This window comes from Schistocerca americana, chromosome 9, assembly GCF_021461395.2.
Source record: "Schistocerca americana isolate TAMUIC-IGC-003095 chromosome 9, iqSchAmer2.1, whole genome shotgun sequence".
In the NCBI taxonomy this organism is placed as follows: Eukaryota; Metazoa; Arthropoda; class Insecta; order Orthoptera; family Acrididae; genus Schistocerca; species Schistocerca americana.
In genome coordinates this window covers 102,385,292-102,408,915 of record NC_060127.1, presented here as the reverse complement: position 1 = coordinate 102,408,915, position 23,624 = coordinate 102,385,292, and the positions used below count along the sequence as shown (strand labels likewise).

The 23,624-nt window shown below is 46.5% G+C and overlaps 1 protein-coding gene across 1 annotated transcript in view; it reads left to right on the top strand.

The window, feature by feature from the left end:
* Positions 1–23,624, top strand: part of LOC124550700 (ras-related protein Rab-32-like) — a 381,369-nt gene that overhangs the window by 272,297 nt on the left and 85,448 nt on the right. Inside the window, exon 2 of the mRNA XM_047125423.1 lies at positions 1,903–1,935. Within this exon, the coding sequence (XP_046981379.1) occupies positions 1,903–1,935 (33 nt within the window). The remainder of the gene's footprint in view (positions 1–1,902; positions 1,936–23,624) is intronic.

The window sequence follows — 23,624 nt, the reverse complement described above, 5'->3', positions numbered from 1 at the left end:
AGCTTCCACCCTCGCAGGCATACGTTTAATGAGGTGCCGGAAAGTTTCTTGGGGCCTGACAGCCCATTCATCACGTAATGCTGCACTGAGGAGAGGTATCGATGCCAGTCAGAGAGGCCTGGCCCAAAGTCGCCGTTCCAAAACATCCCAAAGGTGTTCTGTAGGCTTCAGGTCAGGGCTCTGTGCAGGCCAGTCCATTATAGGGACGTTATTGTCGTGTAACCACTCCGCCACAGCCGTAAATTACGAACAGGTACTCTATCGTGTTGAAAGATGCAGTCGCCATCCCCGAATTGCTCTCCAACGGTGGGAAGCAATAACGCGCTTAGAACATCAATGTAGGTCTGTGCTGTGATAGTGCCACGCAAAACAACAGTTGGTGCAAGCCCCCTCCATGAAAAACATGACCACATCATAACAGCACCGCCTCCGAATTTTACTGTTGGCACTACACACACTGGCAGATGACGTTCACCGGGCATTCGCCATAGCCACACCCTGCCATCGGATCGCCACATTGTGTACAGCGATTCGTCACTCCACACAACGTTTTTACACTGTTCAATCGCTTAATATTTATGCTCCTTACACCAAGCGAGGCGTCGTTTGACATTTACCGGCGTGATATGTGGTTTATGAGCAGCCGCTCGACCACGAAATCAAAGTTTTCTCACCTCCCGCCTAACTGTCATAATACTTGCAGTTTGTAATTCCTGTGCGATAGTCTGCATAGATGTCTGCCTATTACACATTACGACCCTCTTCAACTGTCGGCGGTTTCTGTCAGTCAACAGACAAAGTCGGCCTGAATGCTTTTGTGTTGTACGTGTCCCTTCACGTTTCCACTTCACTATCACATTGGAAATAGTGGACACATGGATGTTTAGGAGTGTGGAAATCTCGCGTACAGACGTACGACACAAGTGACACCCAATCACCTAACCACGTTCGAAGTCTGTGAGTTACGCGGAGCGCCCCATTCTGCTCTCTCACGCCTTCTAATGACTACAGAGATCGCTGATATGGACTACCTGGCAGTAGGTGGCAGCACAGTGCACCTCATATGAAAAACTTATGTTTTTGGGGGTGTCCGGGTACTTTTGATCACATAGAGTATGTACGGACAACACAATACTCCCCCCTCCCCCCCTCATTTTATACTGGTGGGTCCACTCTCGTGACTTCTAGTGGCCAGTTCAGCATACTTTAGCATAGAGACACTTTCGATCAGATACTGTATATTCATGACTTCTTAATGAAAGAATCAGCCAAAATGTAGCGACGGCCAAAATTATCAAGAAATTGATATCACAAAAAAAGGGGGTTGCAGTCACCTGTCCCAACCTTTAAGTAGTGATGTTAATGGCAAAAACTTTCTATCGCTTCTTATTTTCTCTAAATTTCTTTTCTCCATTTTAACACATTACAGCAACAGCGTTAGCCAAGAGCGCACACGCGTTCATCGGAGTGTGACCATTACGCGCCGAGGACTCACCACTCCATTAAAACATTCTTACACAGTTGGTTTAAACCTTTCTGTTGTAGAACTGCAGAAAACCTTTTCAGTTTCTATATTCTGACCGCCTTGGATATCCTCTTCTGCCGCGCGGGATTAGCCGAGCGGTCTCGGGCGCTGCAGTCATGGACTGTGCGGCTGGTCCCGGCGGAGGTTCGAGTCCTCCCTCGGGTGTGGGTGTGTGTGTTTGTTCTTAGGATAATTTAGGTTAAGTAGTGTGTAAGCTTAGGGACTGATGACCTTACCAGTTAAGTCCCATAAGATCTCACACACATCTGAACATTTTTTTCTCCTCTTCTTGTAGAAGTTAATAAACACAGGGGGAGGGAGGGAAATGTCCCAATACCTCACAGCACCGTCTAATACCCGCTTCTCTTTTGTTGCAGGGAAAACGGCGATTGTTCGCAGGTACACGGAAGGTACGTAAGGCGAGTGTCTGATTTTTTTTTTTTTTTTTTTTTTTTTTTTTTTTTTTTTTTTTTTTTTTTTACGCACTTCTTTTGTTGGAAAGAAGTTCTACCGTTTATTTTTGCTTTTCCCACACACTTTTTCAGCACTTCCTGGCCTTTCTTCAGTGGCTTTTAGTATTCTCTTCTGATTGTCATCACATCAAAACATCTGGTGCGCGTTATACGAATTTCGGGTTAAAGCTATTTACATGTACACACAGGAGCCAAACATCCAAATTGTCAACAACACTTTTAGATCGCGCTCAACTCTTAACCTGATTTTACGAGGTGCTCAATTTTTTACCGAACTGTTCAGTATTTCAGCCTCGTGTTCGGTACCAATGTATGAGTGATTCGGTTATTTTTAGAACTCCATTTATATTACTGACTTGTTTGATATGCAATATCAAGGCAACAAATATCTGGTGCAATTACAGTCAAGCTTCTACGTCCACGAACTCGTTTTCGTGGAAAACGTTTCTGAACTGAGCCAAAACATGCAAGGTTATCAAAAGAATAATGGCGGTTCCATGCAGTAATGCCCGCGTGTAGGTAGACATCAGTCACATGAACATTTATGGTCTGACACTAGACACAAATTGAGTGTCGATACGATAAAAGCAGAATTATGTATTCGTTGTTATTTGTAGTTCGCGACATTCAACAACTACTCGTACCCAACAACTGAAGGTTACAAAAATTTGTTAAAAGCTGTAACTAGCAATACAAAAGCAATTTTTAATGTTCACGAAGTGTTTCATTGTGTTAACCCTCAACTCAGCAAAGCCTTTCGCCTGGCAGTATTTGGTAATTTTGTCAATTTAATCTGGCAACCCCAAGCTGCCTAATTATCGTCCCTTGGTACATGTAAATAGCTTTAAGTCGAAAGAGCTGCAATAACACGTCAGTTGACGAGATAAACCATGTGATGATGTGAGAAAATAAAAACAATACGTGTTTAACTGTTGAAAACAGAAAAACAAAGGAAATAAGTGTTGGAACACGTCTGAAGCAACAGGAAGCAGAACTTCAGCATCACAAACTGTAGCATGCCTAAGAAAGGCAATTTTCGGTCTGAAATCGACTACAAACAGAAAATATCACGTTGTTTGCAATTGATAAGTTGCAGAATGTATCGCAGTTGTAAAAACACCAGCACAAAAGAACTCAAGAGCGTCATGTGACGTTATTTATCTTTTTCGCTAGTGCTTATACCGTTTAGAAGGGGGTCCGCTGTTTTAAGGATATGGGAAATTTTATTTTATTTCTTGATTATGTAACTTCGTTAACATTTGGAACTTAGATGTAGACATCTTCGGTAGAGCGAGGCGTCTTAAGTCACCCAGTAAAGGCTAGTCTTTCCAATAGCTCCGTTTTTGCGTCTCACTTACACTTGCTCGCTCGATGAATGATCCACACTTTTAGATTGGAAAGTTCCACAGGTCACACCAATACACAAAACGGGAAATAGAAGTAATTCTCCAAACTACAGACACACATCAAGTCGATTTGCATTAGAATTTTGGAACATATAGTTTGTTCAAAAAATACGAAATGCCTCGAAGTAACCTATCTACTGAGTCGTAGCCAGGACAGGTTCAGAAACTGTCGTCTATGTGAAACAGATCTCCCTCTCTGTTCACAAGACGTAGTAAGGGGTATCGACAGAGGATCTGGATTTCCAGAAAAATTTTGGTGCCATTCCTCACAAGCGGCTTCTAAACAGAATGAAAGAGTATGGAATATTTTTTCACTGTTAGCTGTGCGGCTGAATTTGTGATTTCTTGTCAGAAAAGTCATTATTTGTAGTAATTGACGAAAAGTCATTTACTGAAACAGAAGTGCCGTCTGGCGCTTCCAAGGAAAAGTTTTAGATCATGTGCTGTTCGTATCCACATAAACGATTTAGGAGACAATTTGAGCAGCCTCTTAGATTGTTCGCAAATGTTATCGTTTATTGTCTAGTAAAGTGTTCATATACCAACACGTTATTAAACGACGAATTACACAACATACATGCTTCATGCGAAAAGTCGTAATTGACCCTGGACAATGAAAAGTGCCAGTCCGTCCACATGAGAACTAAAATTCCGTTAAATATCGGTTACACGATAAATGCCACAAATTTAAAGCTTGGAGATTGAAGTAAGTCGTGAAAAACTTAATTTGGAACTATCGCGTAGAAAACGATGTGGCAGGGCGAACCTAAGAATGCGTTTTTCGCTGAACACTTAGAAGATGCAACAACCTAATAAAGAAGTGGTTCCCAACGAGGCGGGCAAAATGAAATTTTCTGAGGGGTACAAACAAAACGGTTCGATTGTGCTTCGGTTACGAAGCTAAATTATTTTTAAATCATTGTTTCGTAAGACTGTAATACTGATTACGTAAGGTATCAGAAATTAAATTTTTAGTACTACCATTAACACGTGATGGAGTGTGGTGAAGGTTACAGCTTATGAAACGAATGAATGATCATCATCTTCACATACTTCGCCCCCTAACCACCTTCTTCGCATCTTGCATCTATGACAGTAACGTTGGGACTGGTGCATCAGATTGCTTACATACACCATGTGATCAAAAGTACCCAGACGCCCCCAAAACATATGTTTTTCGTATTAGGTGCATTGTGCTGCCACTTACTGCCAGCTACGCCATATGAGCGACCTCAGCAGTGAGAAAACAGAATGTGGCGCTCCGCGGAACTCACGGACTTCGAACGTGGTCAGGTGACTGGGGGTCACTCATGTCACACGTCTGCATGCGAGATTTCGACACTCCTAAACATCCCTAGGTCCACTGTTTCCGATGTGATAGTGAAGTGGAAACGTGAAGGGACACGTACAGCACAAAAGCGTACAGGTTGACCTCGTCTGTTGACTGACAGATGGGTGACAGTTGAAGAGGATCGTAATGTGTAATAGGCAGACATCTATCCAGACCATCACACAGGAATTCCAAACTGCATCAGGATCTATTGCAAGTATTATGACAGTTAGGCGGGAGGTAAGAAAACTTGGATTTCATGGTCGAGCGGCTGCTCATAAGCCACACATCACGCCGGTATATGCCAAACGACGCCTCGCATGCTGTAAGGAGCGTAAACATTAGACGATTGAAAAGTGTAAAAACGTTGTGTGGAGTGACGAATCACTGTACACAATGTGGCAATCCGATGGCAGATGTGGATATGGTGAATGCGTGGTGAATGTCACCTGCCAGCGTGCGCAGTGCCAACAGTAAAATTCGGAGGCGGTGGTGTAGTGGTGTGGTCGTGTTTTTCATGCAGGGGCGGGGCGGGGGGGGGGGGGGTTGCACCCCTTGTTGTTTTGCGTGGCACTATCAGAGCACAGGCCTACACTGATGTTTTAAGCACCATCTTGCTTCCCACTGTCGAACAATTTGGGGAGGGCGAGCTTCTGTGCTGTGAAGGTTGGAAGGTAGGAGACGAGGTACTGGCGGAAGTAAAACTGTGAGGACAGGGCATGTCCATACACATCTACAGCCTGGAATCTCATTGACTGGAGTAGAATTGTCTTGAGTGATGTCCCATTTTGGAATTGAGCCCCGATGACCAGCGATGCCGCGTTATTGACTTGCTAGTTTGTGAAGCTTTTTCTCGTGGAATAAATAATAGAATTCTTCTGAAATGGTAGTCATTTGTTTGTCTGTCCATGAACATGACATCTAGAGGTTTCCGTGCCATTCAGGTAATTCCTTCATGGTGTTTCTTCTACTTCTTTCTTATAGTGTATTATATGAATGTGTACGGCCAGAAACAGCCGTACAGTTAGTGTGTATGCGGTGTAGCAGTGTGGGCTGAGGCGAGGCCTGGGAGCCACAGTGGTAAGCGGATAGGACGAGGCTATGCAGGTGGGATTTGGTGGGGTTAGGCTAGCGTGGAGCGGGTGTCGGCTTTCCGTTCCGCCACGCGCCTGCCTCCAGTGTATGCCGTGCCGTGTGCTGGAGTCCCTCCCTCCCTCCCTCCCTTGCTCTATGCCCTCACCACACGGCCTGTTAGGACACGACTAGCAAGACGGAAGTCTTGCCATGCTAACAGCCGTCAATACCAGATGTGATTAGTAGAGGACTCAGAAAGCAAATAAAAGTGTCATCAATGAAAATCTTCATAGCCACGTCCAAGCATTCACCGCGGGACACAGAGATACTGAGCATCTTTGGTCGGAATTTAAAGGTATTGTCCACCACATGCTAGAGAAGTATGTGCATAGCAAAAATAGAGGGGAGTCGTTTTAAATGTGGTCACTGCCCCGCTGACAAACAGAAATTATGCGAAATGAAAGCAGCTGTCAAAATGTCAATGAGAGATTCTTTTAACGAATTTGAAAGCAATATTTTATCTGCAGATTCTGAAAATAACTCCAAAAACTTTTGGTCGTAAGTGAAATCTACGAACGCCACAAACAATTCAATACCTTCTCTTGCTGACAGTATGGGTAATCTAACGGATGATGATGAACATAAGGCCGAAATTCTAAACCTAGCTTTCAAAAACTCGTTTACGGTACAGGACTGCAGCACCATTCCCCCTTTCAATTATCGAACAAACGAAAGGATGGCTGACATAGGTCTTAGTGTATCTGGGATTGTAAAACAGTTAAGATCCTTAGACGCCAGGAAGGCATCTGGCCCAGACGGTATCCCAGTAAGATTTTATGTTGACTATACTACAAATATAGCACCATTCTTATCCACAATCTATTAGAGATCATTGGAACAGCAGAAAGTTCCACGGGACTAGAAGAAGGCCCAGGTCATAGCAATCTATAAAAAGGGTAGAAAATCGGATGCACATAATTACCGGTCAATTTCACTGACATCTATTTGTTGTAGAATCGTGGAACATATTCTGTGTTCAGAGATAATGACCTTTGTAGATTCTGAGAAGCTCATCTGTAGAAACCAGCACGGTTTTAGGAAACAGCGGTCATGCAAGACAAAGCTGGCCCTCTTTGAGCGTGATACATAACAGGCTCTAGATACCAACTCCCAGGTTGATGCCATATTTCTCGACTTTCGAAAGGCGTTCGACTCTGTTCCGCACTGTCGCTTGCTCCAAAAAGTGCGCACCTACGGCCTGGCCTACCCGATGACATATGCGGTTGGATAGAAAGTTTTCTAACAGACAGGGAGCAGTGTGTCGTCCTGAACGGGGTGACTTCAACAGAAACAAGCGTAACTTCAGGTGTGCCCCAGGGCAGTGTAATAGGTCCGCTGCTTTTTACGATTTACGTAAACGGTCTGTTTGATGGTATTGACAGCGGCATTAGACTGTTTCCCGATGATGCTGTAGTCTACAGGAAAGTAGTATCACTCGAAAGTTGTGAACAAATCAATGAGGATTTGCAGAAAATAAATTCGTGGTGTAATGACTGGCAGTTATCTCTCAATATTAGTAAGTGTAACCTACTGCGTATAACAAGGAGAAAATTCCCATTTATGTACGAGTACAAAATAAATGCCCAGTCTTATGAAGCGGTAACATTATTCAAGTATCTGGGTTTGACTATTCGAAATGATCTCAAATAGAATGATCAGATTACACAACTAACGGGTAAGGCGAACTCCAGATTGCGGTTTATCGGTAGAATCCTGAAGCGATGCAGTCCTTCAACAAAGGAAATACCTTACAATACATTAGTTCGTCCAGTCTTATGGTATTGTTCGTCTGTATGGGACCCTTACCAGTTGGGTCTGATTCAAGAGATTGAGAAGGTCCAAAGAAGAGCGGCAAGATTCGTGACTGGTACATTTAGCCATCGCGAGAGCGTTACAAATCTCATAGAAAGTTTGAAGTGGGACACACTTGCAGATAGACGACGCGTTAAACAGAAGGGGCTGCTCACTAAATTCCGAAATCCGATCTTCGCCGAGGATGTTGTTATGGTCTTCAGTCCTGAGACTGGTTTGATGCAGCTCTCCATGCTACTCGATCCTGTGCAAGCTTCTTCATCTCCAAGTACCTACTGCAACCTACATCCTTCTAAACTGCTTAGTGTATTCATCTCTTGGTCTCCCTCTACGATTTTTACCTTCCACGCTGCCCATCAATGCTAAATTTGTGATACCTTGATGCCTCAGAACATGTCCTACCAACCGGTCCCTTCTTCGTGTCAAGTTGTGGCACAAACTCCTCCCCAATCCTATTCAATACTTCCTCATTAGTTATATGATCTACCCATCTAATCTTCAGCATTCTTCTGTGGCACCACATTTCGAAAGCTTCTATTCTCTTCTTGTCCAAACTATTTATCGTCCATGTTTCACTCCATACATGGCTACACTCCATACAAATACTTTCAGAAACGACTTCCTGACACTTAAATCTATACTCGATGTTAACAAATTTCTCTTCTTCAGAAACGCTTTCCTTGCCATTGCCAGTCTACATTTTATATCCTCTCTACTTCGACCATCATCAGTTATTTTGCTCCCCAAATAGCAAAACTCATTTACTACTTTGTCTCATTTCCTAATCTAATTCCCGCAACATCGCCAGATTTAATTCGACTACAGTCCATTATCCTTGTTTTGCTTTTGTTGATGTTCATCTTATATCCTCCTTTCAAGACACTGTCCATTCCTTTCAACTGCTCGAGGATATAGACCATATATTATTACCACCAACTTTAAAATCGCGCAATGATCAACATTCAAAATTAATGGAAATTAGAGCTCGTACTGAGGCGTTCAGACCGTTGTTTTTCCCTCGCGCGATCCGCGAGTGGAACAGGGGGAATATGATTTTGGCGCGAATCGTGCCCTCCGCCACACACCGCTTGCTGGCTAGCGGAGTATATATGTAGATGTAGATGTAGACAGGACTTCGGAAGATTTGCGAGCAAATAAAGCAGAAGCGGTTGGTGACATTCGTTAGGAGTTTCTGAAGTCTATGGCTAAAGTGCTAACAGGGCGACTGCTCAAGTAGCTGTGTAGAATCTACAGTGTCCAGTCGCATTAATGTGACAATCTCTCAGAAAACTGAGTAACCATATTTTGCACTGCGAGACGTGGACGAAGGGTGTCACTGAGGTCCTGGAACGTGCCAACATCTTTTACTATTACTGGTCTGGGTTTCCGGAGCAATTGTCATTTGTTCCATGGCAACTAGCAGTTCTTCCTTAGCAGTTGTCGAGCAGTGTAATCAAGGTCGCAGGTTGCAAGCGCCTACTGTGAGATGAAGAGGTTGGCACTGGAGAGGAATTCGTGGCGAGACGCATTGAATCAGTCAGAAGACTGAAGACTCAGAGAGTTCGGGTGGATTCGAAGAGGAGCAGTTCTTTCTCGTCTTCATTTTCTTTACCAGGAGCCAGGGAATCCCTGATATGATCGTCCAACTCGAGTGGAACGCGCTACAGGGAAGGCCTTATCGATCGCGGAGATGCTTACAGATAAAAACCCGATAGCACACGCTCCAAGATACCTGACACCACTCTGATAATCCGAAGTCGTTATGTCCACGTGTTTAATAACGCGTCAGTCAACCTTTGGAACACAATGGAACAGCGATTCTCCGTGGTGTGGATTCCAGAAGCCCTTGTCATATGTCCACGCACATGTCACGCAGCTCTCGTAAACTGTGCACCGGTGGTAAGTGGATGCGACCCCAATATCTCCCTTGAACACTGAGGTGAGAAGAGTCGCGGGATACCTCCCAATATCGTGTCGGTCCTGCTATTACCCAGCGTAGTGCAGCATCACAACGTGGCATGTTCGTTAGAAGTCCCCTCCAGAAATATTGAGCCGTGCTGCCTCTATAGCTACAAGTACTCGTAATTGCGAAAGTGTTGCCGGTGCTATATGTTGTGTACGGATATACCTTCAGATTATGTCCCATAAATATTCGGCAGGGTTCATATCGGCTGACCTGGGTGGCCAGATCATTCGCTCAAATTGTCCAGAATGTTCCAGCCAATCGCAAACATTTGTGGCCTGGTGAGATGGCGCGTCGTTGTTTGGGGACAGGAAGTCCATGACTCGCTGCAAATTGTCTCAAAGTAACTGAACATAACCATTTCCAGTCAATGATCGGTTTAGGTGGACCAGAGGGCCGGCCGGGGTGGCCGAGTGGTTCTAGGCGCTACAGTCTGGAACCGAGCGACCGCTACAGTCGCAGGTTCAAATCCTGCCTTGGGCATGGGTGTGTGCGATGTCCTTAGGTTAGTTAGGTTTAAGTAGTTCTACGTTCTAGGGGACTGATGACCTTAGAAGTTAAGTCCCATAGTGCTCAGAGCCATTTGAACAATTTTTTTGGACCAGAGGACCCCGTCCATTCCACGTAAACACAGCCCACATCATTATACAGCCACCACCAGCTTGCACAGTGGTTCGTTGACAATTAGGGTCCGGGGCTTCGTGGGGTCTGTGCCATACTCGAACCCTACCATCAGCTCTTAGAAAGAAAATCGGGACTCATCTTAGGCTGCGGGTTTTGAGTCGTCTAGGGTTCAGCCGATATGGTCATGAGCCCAGGAGAGGTGCTGAGGGCGATGTGCTGTTAGGCCGGTATTACACTACCAAATTTCTTTATCAAAGATTTGATCAAATATTCGTCAAGTATTTTTGACAAAGATCGTTGACGTTGGGCTAAAAATGGGTATTACACCGTCGTCATATTTTTCATCAATGTTCAAGATGCCGGCCGCGGTGGTCTAGCGGTTCTAGGCGCTCAGTCCGGAACCGCGCGACTGCTACGGTCGCAGGTTCGAATCCTGCCTCTGGCATGGATGTGTGTGATGTCCTTAGGTTAGTTAGGTTTAAGTAGTTCTAAGTTCTAGGGAACTGATGACCACAGATGTTAAGTCCCATAGTGCTCAGAGCCATTTGAACCATTTTTTTGTTCAAGATGGCTGACGACAACAACAACAACTGGTTACTAACCGCAGCAGTTGCATGTACCACGATTGCACTGTGTGCACTTGCGGAAGAGAAGCGGGGGAAAAAAGGAAACATACCTGGGTGAAGCCGTGGGTTTTACGACGATACGATAAAAGCATTCAACAAAACTTGTTACGTGAGCATATAGTGGAGGACATAAAGTCGTACATCAATTACTTGAGAATGGATGAGTATACATATCAGGATGTGCTCAGTGAAGTGTATCCTCACATCACAAAGCACAATACTCACTTAGAAACTGCTATATCTGCAGAAGACAGGCTCACTGTAACACTCCGATTCCTTGCTACAGGAGAGATTTAGGTTAGGATAGGTCTCCAATCTTCTTAATCTATTTTTGGGTTCAGGGTGCCTCACGTTGTAAAGCGCCTCATCAGCTTCACACATCTCTATTAATTTTGTAGTTGTCGGTACACACCAATTGTATTTACTGGCAAAGTTTATAAAACCACTACAGACGACAGAACGCTGCAGCGATGCCAGCGCCCCATGTGGTAACATGTCACATTGCAGTGAACAGAAGACAAGCGACTTCTTTGATCAAATCTACAGCGAGGCCCTAGATTAGATCAAATTTATTTGACGACAGACGAGATTTGACAAAATTCACTGTTACACCATCAAATTTCTTTGACAAATATATGTGCGGTTTAAGGCGCATCAGTCATGGACTGTGCGGCTAGTCCCGGCGGAGGTTCGAGTCCTCCCTCGTGTGTGTGTGTGTGTGTGTGTGTGTGTGTGTGTGTGTGTGTGTGTGTGTGTGTCCTTAGGATAATTTAGGTTAAGTAGTGTGTAAGCTTAGGGACTGATGACCTTAGCAGTTAAGTCCCATACGATTTCACACACATTTGAACATTTTGAACATAGATATTTGACAAAGAAATTTGATAGTGTAATACCGGCCTTAACAAAGGCACTCGCGTCGATCGTCTTCGCCATAGCCCATTAACGACAAATTTCACCTCACTGTCCGAACGGATACGTTCGTCGTACGTCCTATGTTGATTTCTGCGATCATTTCACGCAGTGTTGTTTGTAGCTTTAGGCAACCGCCACTGTTCTCGGTACTTAAGTGAAGGCCGTCGGCCACTGCTTTGTCCGTGGTGAGAGGTAATGCCTGAAATTTGGTGTTCACACACTCTTGACACTGTGGATCCCAGAATACTGAATTCCCTAATGCTCGCCGAAATCGAATTCCCATGCGCCTAGCTCCAACTACCATTCCACGTTAAAAGTCTGTCAATTCCCGCCGTGCAGCCATAATGACGTAGGAAACCTTTTCGCATGAATAACCTGAGTACAAACGAGAGCTCCGTCAATACACTGCCCTTTTATGCCTCGTGTAAGGCATACTGGCGCCATCCACATACGTGCATATCGCTATCCCGTGACTTATTTCACCTCAGTGTAAAGTGTCCTTTCTTAACGACTCTGCCAGTCGAAAAAAGTTTCAAACTCTATTGATAAAAACAGGGAAAAGTTAAGCTCGTAGTTCTAACACTTCAGGTAATACACTACTGGGCATTAAAATTGCTACACCACGAAGATGACGTGCTACAGACGCGAAATTTAACCGACGGGAGGAAGATGCTGTGATATGCTTTTCAGATATTGACACAAGGTTGGCGCCGGAGGCGACACCTACAACCTGCTGACGAGGAAAGTTTCCAACCGATTTCTCATACACAAACAGCAGTTGACCGGCGTTGCCTGGTGAAACGTTGTTGTGATGCCTCGTGTAAGGAGGAGGAATGTGTACCATCACGTTTCCGACTTTGACAAAAGTCGGATTGTAGCCTATCGCGATTGCGGTTTACCATATCGCGAGATTGCTGCTCGCGTTGGTCGACATCCAATGACTGTTAGCAGAATATGGAATCGGTGGGTTCAGGAGGGTAATACGGAACGCCGTGCTGGATCCCAACGGCCTCGTATCACTAGCGGTCGAGATGACAGGCATCTTACCCGCATGGCGGTAACGGATCGTGCAGCTACGTCTCGATCCCAGAGTCAACAGATGGGGACGTTTGCAAGACAACAACCGTCTGCACGAACAGCTCGACGACGCTTGCAGCAGCATGGACTATCAGCTCGGAGATCATGGCTGCAGTTACCCTTGACGCTGCATCACAGAAAGGACCGCCTGCGATGGTGTGCTCAACGACGGACCTGGATGCACGAATAGCAAAATGTCATTTTTTTCGGAACAATCCAGGTTCTGTTTACAGCATCACGATGGACGCATCCGTGTTTGGCGGTGAACGCACACTGGAAGCGTGTATTCGTCATCGCCATACTGGCGTATCACCCGGCGTGATGGTATGGGGTGCCACTGGTTACACGTCTCGGTCACCTCTTGTTCGCATTGACGGCACTTCGTACAGTGGATGTTACATTTCAGATGTGTCACGACCCGCGGCCTACTCTTAATTCGATCCCTGCGAAACCCTACATTTCAACAGGGTAATGCACGACCGCATGTTGCAGGTCCTGTACGGGCCTTTCTGGATACAGATAATGTTCGAGTGCTGCCCTGGCCAGCACATTCTCGAGATCTCTCCCACGAACAAAGTTTACTAAACTCAACCTCACTTTTGAAGTAGCTCTCCCACTGTTCTTATCGTGTCGCGAAGTATTTTGACACTAGTGGGAATGGCTACCGTTGCAGACAAAGCGTCTCTTGCACTGACTTAAGCACTGACTGTGAAGAAGGAAAAGAAAACAAGACGCTGGTCCAGGTCATGGTTGAAACAGAAATAAATATGCCCATAAAAATCTACTAAAGAAAATAACTCTCACAACATGATGATTATACTGCACCAACTTCACCTAATTGGACATTCACACTTTTAATAACTCAAGAAACAAAAGGATTTAAAACATTAACTGCCCATGGGCATTGATTTATACCAATGGGGAGAGTTGAAAATTTGTGTCAGGCCAGGATTCGAATCTGGGTCTCCTGCTTGCTGGGCAGATGTGCTGACCACTACGCCATCTGGACACAGTACTCACTACAGCTGTACAGATTACACTAGAGCATCTCCCACGAGACTCAAATTCTCAACTTATTCCATACACTATTGATATAGTGACCCTGCGATATATTGTCTGTTCTTCCGGACATGTCTAGGGAAAAAAAGTTTTAGCTTGAGAAGGAGTTCAAATTAACCAGACTATACTCATCCAGTATTTGATAATGAGATTAGTTAGTGACTTCCAACAAACTTGAAACATAATTTCAAAGATTAACCAAACTTTTCTCGTTTATGTACTTTACGTCAAATATTTAACACACTAATTCATTTGTAAAGAAATGAGACGTTTGAAGTTGTTTCATACACAGGAGTCCCTTTCTTCAAAGAATTGGCGTGGGGTTACTGTTTCCCCATATGTGAGGATGGCTGGAGGTGAATGTGGTGATGTCCTTGTCCTGTGATTGCAAGCTGCCAAAATCCTAGTAATATATTCTAAATAATACAATCTTTTAAACGTGGGTGCTTCTCGGCAACCATATCTAAGTTTAGACATAGGATGGACATCGATGCGAGTGCAGTGCCTACCTCTGCTTTTCTTCATATGGGCGCTACCTCGGACATTGAACGTCCACATTCTGACACAGAACATCACTTCCAAAGGCAGCGGTAGGCCCGAAAACGGAAGAACAGAAGTCAAACGCCATCCGACGACACAATCCTTCATGTGGCATCACAGGCAGTGGAGCGGACACAAGACAGTGACCTCCCTTCGAGCACCCTGACGACAGGAGTGGCTGCTCCTGATGTCCCATCTGAGAAACAATCCCACCCAACGACGATGGGTGCCATGGAGGGAGAGTCCCTGGACTCCGTTACAGCAGAGTCACCACAACTCGTCATCGATGAATGCTACAGTCGCTTGCCATCTGTTCCAGTCTCCTGGGCTGATGATGTCAACGATGGAGCAGATCGAGATGGTGGACCTCCCATCAGACAGTGCCTCTTGGAGGTGGCTGACCCACCTTCCACCCAGTGATTGCGGCCACAGTGACTGTGCCAGATGTTACATGCCAGCCGGACATCTCTTCCGGACCATCTGTGCCAATGATGGAAGCAGCCAAGAACACTACCGCATCGCGACAATGAATCTGGCCACCATTCGGGCTTCCTACAAATTGGCAATGTTCCGAGATACCATTTATGCCGCTGATGTTGACATTGTCCTCTTCCAAGAAGTGATCGTTGCTGATTTCTATGCCCCCACTGACTACACAGCACACGTCTCCCATGCTTCTGACAATGCTAGTGAAGTCGCCATCCTCTTTCATTCTAGACCCCCTGCTGAAGATGTAGTGTACCTTGCTAATGCTAGAGGTATGGCACTCACGCTGTTTGGCATCCTCAATGTACACTCCTGGAAATGGAAAAAAGAACACATTGACACCGGTGTGTCAGACCCACCATACTTGCTCCGGACACTGCGAGAGGGCTGTACAAGCAACGATCACACGCACGGCACAGCGGACACACCAGGAACCGCGGTGTTGGCCGTCGAATGGCGCTAGCTGCGCAGCATTTGTGCACCGCCGCCGTCAGTGTCAGCCAGTTTGCCGTGGCATACGGAGCTCCATCGCAGTCCTTAACACTGGTAGCATGCCGCGACAGCGTGGACGTGAACCGTATGTGCAGTTGACGGACTTTGAGCGAGGGCGTATAGTGGGCATGCGGGAGGCCGGGTGGACGTACCGCCGAATTGCTCAACACGTGGGGCGTGAGGTCTCCACAGTACATCGATGTTGTCGCCAGTGGTTGGCGGAAGGTGCACGTGCCCGTCGACCTGGGACCGGACCGCAGCGACGCACGGATGCACGCCAAGACCGTAGGATCCTACGCAGTGCCGTAGGGGACCGCACCGCCACTTCCCAGCAAATTAGGGACACTGTTGCTCCTGGGGTATCGGCGAGGACCATTCGCAACCGTCTCCATGAAGCTGGGCTACGGTCCCGCACACCGTTAGGCCGTCTTCCGCTCACGCCCCGACATCGTGCAGCCCGCCTCCAGTGGTGTCGCGACAGGCGTGAATGGAGGGACGAATGGAGACGTGTCGTCTTCAGCGATGAGAGTCGCTTCTGCCTTGGTGCCAATGATGGTCGTATGCGTGTTTGGCGCCGTGCAGGTGAGCGCCACAATCAGGACTGCATACGACCGAGGCACACAGGGCCAACACCCGGCATCATGGTGTGGGGAGCGATCTACTACACTGGCCGTACACCACTGGTGATCGTCGAGGGGACACTGAATAGTGCACGGTACATCCAAACCGTCATCGAACCCATCGTTCTACCATTCCTAGACCGGCAAGGTAACTTGCTGTTCCAACAGGACAATGCACGTCCGCATGTATCCCGTGCCACCCAACGTGCTCTAGAAGGTGTAAGTCAACTACCCTGGTCAGCAAATTCTCCGGATCTGTCCCCCATTGAGCATGTTTGGGACTGGATGAAGCGTCGTCTCACGCGGTCTGCACGTCCAGCACGAACGCTGGTCCAACTGAGGCGCCAGGTGGAAATAGCATGGCAAACCGTTCCACAGGACTACATCCAGCATCTCTACGATCGTCTCCATGGGAGAATAGCAGCCTGCATTGCTGCGAAAGGTGGATATACACTGTACTAGTGCCGACATTGTGCATGCTCTGTTGCCTGTGTCTATGTGCCTGTGGTTCTGTCAGTGTGATCATGTGATGTATCTGACCCCAGGAATGTGTCAATAAAGTTTCCCCTTCCTGGGACAATGAATTCACGGTGTTCTTATTTCAATTTCCAGGAGTGTATATGCACCGTCCGGCTCCAGTCGACGTCGTGATCGACACACCTTCTTTGCTGACGAGGTAACGCCACTTTTTGAGGGTCCTCTGGATGAAATGGTTCTCAGTGGCGTTTTCAACTTCACACAAAGGCCCGATGACCAACTTCCATGTCATTCCCTGTGTGCGGCCCTCTCTGTCACCGTCAACAGACTTCAGCTTGTTGACTCATGGACAAAGGAACATGGCACCCATGCAGATTTCACATACTATATTACACATTCATCGAGTCGCCTCGATCTTATATACCTCACACGTTCACTCGACATGCCGAAGTACGGCCTCTTGCTTTCTCCGATCACGACACCTACATCTGCGATGTCGTCTTCGCCCGCCAACAGGTGTGGCACAGCTGTGGCCTGTGGAAGTTAAACATTTCCTACCTGACTGGCCCCGACTGCTGACGGATCGTTTAGGATGCATGGGCCCTCTGGCGTCGACATCGCTCTGTATACACATCCACCTTATCCAGATCTACACAGAGCACTGATGGAATATGGCAATGACTTCAAAGCTTGGCAAGCGAGCACCATGGACTTTTATTACATGGTGCTTTGTGACTGCACTTCGATGGCATTCTCTCCTGTCCATCAGATGATAGTGCATCTTGCTAAAGTGCAGATCATATCACTCATGCAATGACGCTTGGAAGGGGCCATTGTCAGATCTTGTACCCGTGACCATATGCCTCCTGAAATGCCATTGATGTACCACCTCTTCACAGAACGCAGACGCCATCGTGGAGCTCTCATCCACGATCTCATCGATGCGGAAGGACGACGATACACTACGCAATGCGCCATTGGTCGTGCTTTCTATTCTCATTTCCACTGGCTGTACGCTGCCGTCAGACATCCCCCGACCCTAATTGAGGAGGTAGCAGCACTGACTGCCAACAACATGCCAGAGGACTTCAGGAACAAGTGACCTGCAATGAAGTCCTAGATGCTATCAGGGTGGAAGCTGCCAGCAAGTCCCCTGGACCTGATGGCCCCCCCCTCTAATTTTACAAGTGTTTTAGCTATCTTTTGATTCCTACTTGGACGTCCATCTGTCGCGAACTGATGTCACCCACAACGAGGATCCCACCCACCTTCCTTGATGGGGTCATCATCCTGGTCCCTAAGCCACATGGGCGATCACGGATCTGTGATTACCAGCCCATCACTTTGCTCAACAGTGACATGAAAATTTTTACCTGTTTGTTGGCTTCACGGCTCAAGAAGTCAGCAAGATACATCACCTCCCTTGATCAGACTTCACTGGGCGGTGACAACAACATTCAAAAAATGGTTCAAATGGCTCTGAGCACTATGGGACTTAACTGCTGTGGTCATCAGTCCCCTAGAACTTAGAATTACTTAAACCTAACTAACCTAAGGACAGCACACACATCCATGCCCGAGGCAGGATTCGAACCTGCGACCGTAGCGGTCGCGCGGCTCCAGACTGTAGCGCCTAGAACCGCTCGGCAACAACATTCATACGGCCTTTTGCCGTTACAGGGACATGATCGCGGTCGCAACATTTACCTGGTGCATTAGCATCGCTTGACTTCAGTAAGGCATTCGACCGTGTCGACCATACCTTTCTGAAATCGGTCCTCCAACACATGGGTTTCCGGCTCGTATAGTAACAATGGTAATGCGGCTTCTGAGCGGTTCAACTTCAAGAATCCTCTGTAATGGTCGCCTCACCGCGCCTCTAGCGATCGAGCGCTCTGTCCGACAGGGTTGTCCACTTCCAACGATACTGTATGGCATACTTCGCCAACGCATGGTGGGGCTGACCTTGCATGGGCACCACTTCTATAGTACAGCCTGTGCTGACGATTTAGTCCTCTACCTCCGCAATGAAGACGATGTTCGCGCAGCTCTGACTTGGGTGGCAACATATGGGGAGGCATCGGGCAGTTCTCTTGACATTTCCAAATCGATGGGTCTGCTCATTGGTGAGGGTCTACCTGAGTGACACGTCGCACCTCTAAGTGTGGCCACCAGCGTCCGCTGTTTGGGCATTGATTTTATGAATGACCTCCATCGTTCAGCAGCAACCAACAGGAGAAGTCTCCTCGAAACGATCAGGGCTGGCCTTGTGGACCACCGGGTTAGATCCCTCTACATTGTACAGTGTGTGCAATACGTGAATGCCGGCCGGTGTGGCCGTGCGGTTCTAGGCGCTTCAGTTTGGAACCGCATGGCCGCTACGGTCGCAAGTTCGAATCCTGCCTCGGGCATGGATGTGTGTGATGTCATTAGGTTAGTTAGGTTTAAGTAGTTCTAAGTTGTAGGGGACTGATGACCACAAATGTTAAGTCCCATAGTGCTCAGAGCCATTTGAACCAATACATGAATGTTTACCACGCCTCACACATCCCCCATGTGGCAAAAGTGTTCCCGGTCCTCAACATGTCGTATGTTGATGCTGATGGGGTCCTTTGTCTGTACTGGGATGTTATTTAAAGTTGAATATTCCTCCCTTTCCCTCCCACGGGAGCGCGGTGGAGTGGGTTTATTCCACGTGCCAGACAGAGTTACGGCACTTTTTATTAGCTCCCAACTGAAAGTCTGGCGTCACTGCCCAACGAGCCTGACCGGACTGCTTTTGCACGAATGGAGACTGGCTCCATGTCAGCCCCACTCATGTTATCAGACATTCCACCCCCCTTTTATCACTTTCGGCACTTCTTTCTTGAATTGACATCCTGCACTCCTTACCCCTTTCACGTATACTCCGGACAAAGACTGTACACGACTCACTACAAACGTTTCGAACCCCCAACCCCATCGGACACAAGTTTTCCCAGATCATATGGCATCGTGTATGGAAAGTGGTGCATGCTCGTCATCTCGACACCAGCGTCTAGTCCACCTGGTATATGTCCGCCCCCGGTAGCTGAGTGGTCAGCGCGACAGACTGTCAGTCCTAAGGGCCCGGGTTCAATTCCCGGCTGGGTCGGAGAATTTCTCCGCTCAGGGACTGGGTGTTGTGTTGTCCTAATCATCATTATTTCATCCTCATCGACGCGCGAGTCGCCGGAGTGGCGTCAAATCGAAAGACTTGCACCAGGCGAGCGGTCCACCCGACGGGAGGCCCTCGTCACACGACATTAATTAAAACCCGGTATATCACCGTCAATAGCAAACAGATCAACCGCCTCGCTGACACGCCCCTCTGTTTTCACTGTGGTGAGGACGACACAGACGCTCATCGATTCTCGTGTGGTCCGTCGTCTGACGTCTGGAGGCTTGGCTTTCCTTACCCGACAGACACCTGCTCAGATCACTTTCCTGACGCTTTTATTCCCGAATGTGGTTCATTACCCCGCAACAAAAAGTAACGCTGTGAATTGGATAGGCGGTCATACGGTCCGCTACCTTTTTGGTCCCGGCGAGAAATTTGAACTAGGTTATTGGACACACCTTAACTATCGACACTCTGCACTTGTTCGCAACCACAGACATAAGCAGTTCATTTCCAGTTTTCTACGGAGCGCCTTTCGTGACCCGCCTTCCAGCTGGAACGTCCAAGTCATGAGATGCTGATACTTTTTTGCCGACATAATGTTCTGAACGCACTACAAGCGGGATCTGCATTAAATTTTCGAGAAGACACGTTTGGACGTTCAGCCAATCCTGGAATTCTAGTAAAGAGACTAATATAATTCTTAACAAAATTAAAAATAAAAATAAAAATAAATCAATAAATAAAATAAAAAGATACATAAAAACGCAAAAAACAAAAATTTAATAAAATAAACTAAATAACAAAAGCCCATACACAACTACTTTCATTTTCATCGCTATTCTCTATGTTCTTCCTCCCTTCTTTCTTCCTTTCCTACACCCTTTTAGTAATAGATTTGTTGTTTGGGGATAGGCCTAGATAGGCACCAACACCTGAAGAGGTGCATTTTATCTTTTTTGTTAGGACACAAGTGGCAGTTGCAAGTAGATTGTTTTTTTTGTACTTTTCCCTTTCCTGTCCAGGGGCGGAAAAAAGTGACAAAAAAAGAAAAAAAATGTAGAGCACTTGCCCGCGAAAGGCAAAGGTCCCGAGTTTGGCACACAGTTTTAATCTGCCAGGAAGTTTCATATCAGCGCACACTCCGCTGAAGAGTGAAAATTTCATTCTGAATAATAATGATGTTGTTGTGGTCTTCGGTCCGAAGACTGATTTGACCTATCCTGTGCAAGCCCCTTAATCTCCGAATAGCTGCTACAGCTGGCATCCTTCTGAATCTGCTTATTGTGTTCTTCTCTTTATCTCCCTATACAATTTGCTTTTTCCACACTTCCCTCCAGTATTACATTGATTATCTCTTTGATGTCTCAGGATGTGTCCTATTAACCAGTCCCTTGTTGTTGTCGTGCCACAAATTTCTTCTCTCCCCACTTTTATTCAGCGCCTCCTCATTAATTACGTGCTCTATGCATCTAGTCTTCAGCATTCTTCTGTATCACCACATTCCAAAAGCTTTTACTCTTTCCTTGGTTAAATTGTTTGTCGCCCATGTTCCACTTCCATACATGGCTACACTCCAGATAAATACCTTCAGAAAAGACTTCCTAGCACTTAAATAAATGTGGTGCTACAGAAGAATGCTGAACATTAGATGGGTAGATCACATAAGTAATGAGGAGATATTGAATAGAATTGCCGGCCGGAGTGGCCGAGCGGTTCTAGGCGCTACAATCTGATATCACTCTGAACACAACTACGTCAGTGCCGAGCTGATCAGTTTGTCAACTGGTCAACGGTCGCAGGTTCGAGTCCTGCCTCGGGCATGTGTGTGATGTCCTTAGGTTAGTTAGGTTTAAGTAGTTATAAGTTCTAGGGGAGTGACCTCAGAAGACAAGACCCATAGTGCTCAGAGCCATTTGAACCATTTGAATAGAAATGGGGAGAAGAGAAGTTCGCGGCACAACTTGACTAGAAGAAGGGATCTGTTCGTAGGACATGTTCTGAGGTATCAAGGGATCACCAATTTAGTGTTGGAGGGCAGCGTGGAGGGTAAAAATCATAGAGGGAGACCAAGAGATGAATACACTAAGCAGATTCAGAAGGATGTAGGTTGCAGTAGGTACTGGGAGATGAAGAAGCTTGCACAGGATGGAGTAGCGTGGAGAGCTGCATCAAACCAGTCTCTGGACTGAAGATCACAACAACAACAACAGCCCTTAAATCTGTATCCGATGTTAACAAACTTCTCATTTTTCCATGCCATTGCCAGTCAGTATTTTATATCCTGTACACCCAGATAACAAAACGTATCTGGTTTGTCTGGTTTCCTAATCTAACTCCCCCCAGCATCACCTGATTTAATTAGGCTACATTCCATTAACTTTGTTTTACTTTGGAGTAGTTCATCCTACATCCTCCTTTCACCACAGTGTCCATTCCTTTCAGCTGCCCTTCAAAGTTCTTTGCTATCTTTGACAGAATTACAACGTCATCACCAAACCTCCAAGTTTCTATTTATTTTCCCTGAACTTTAATTCCTTCCCAAAATTTTTCTTCGGTTTTCTTTACTGCTTCCTCAGTGTGCAGATTGAATGTCATTGAGGATAAGCTACAATCCTCTCCCACTCCCTTATCAACCACTGCTTCCCTTTTATGCCCTTCGACCTCTATGACCGCCGTCTGTTTTCTGAACAAATTGTAAATAACCTTTAGCTCCCTGTATTTTACACCTACTACCTTCAGAAATTCCAAGTGTGTGTCATTGTCAAAAGCTTTCTTTAACTCTACAATTGCTGTAAACTTCCCTTACTCTGTCGTCTAAGAGAAGACGAAGGGCCAATATTGCCCCGCGTGTTCCTACATTACAATAATAAGGGCAAATGTAAACGCTTTTAGTTAAAATGATGTTTCGAGTTGGGGGACGTGGGGAGAGTCATGGCTCTCCCCCTCTCTTCTGCCTTGGATCCGCGCCAACAGGCCCAGGCGGCTACATAGAGCCGAAAACGAAACTCTGCGCGCCTCGTGTGAAAGCGAGCCTAAGGTCGAATGTAAAGGGCGTCGCATCAACTGCCTGGCCCCCGTGTGACACGGCCTAAAGAGCCTTCGTTGTAGCCGTCGCACGGGACACAGCCAGGTCTGGAGAGGTCGTGACCTCTAGGTCAGCTCTGTTGTGTTTGCGTTCCTCATCGATCGCAACGTGCGCGGGTTCCGCATTCCTTCCAATAGAGCAGCGGCGAAGCGCGAAAGTTTGTGGTGCATTCTGCCGTCACACGCAACCTTTTCTCGGTGCACCACTGTCGCGTTGCCGTACAGCTCTCACGCGGTCACTTTTGTAACAGGGCTAAAAAATTGTTGCACTTGATTAGACACCATCATCCCTAACGTTCTACATCTACATATATACTCCGCTAGCCACCAAGCGGTGCGTGGCGGAGGACACAATTCGCGCCAGTCATATTCCCCCCTCCCTCTATTCCACTCGCGGATCGTGCGAGGGAAAAACGACCGTCTGAACGCCTCAGTACGAGCTCTTATTTCCCTTATCTTTTAATGATGATCATTACGCGATTTGAAAGTTGGTGGTAATAATACATGCTGTACATCCTCGGTGAAGATTGGATTTCGGAATTTAGTGAGCAGCCCCTTCTGTTTAACGCGTCGTCTATCTGCAAGTGTGTCCCACATCAAACTTTCTATGAGATTTGTACCGCTCTCGCGATGGCTAAATGTACCAGTCACGAATCTTGCCGCTCTTCTTTGGACCTTCTCAATCTCTTGAATCAGACCCAACTGGTAAGGGTCCCATACAGACGAACAATACTCTAAGACTGGACGAACTAACGTATTGTAAGCCATTTCCTTTGTTGAAGGACTGGATCGCATCAGGATTCTATCAATAAACCGCATTCTAGAGTTCGCCTTACCCGTTA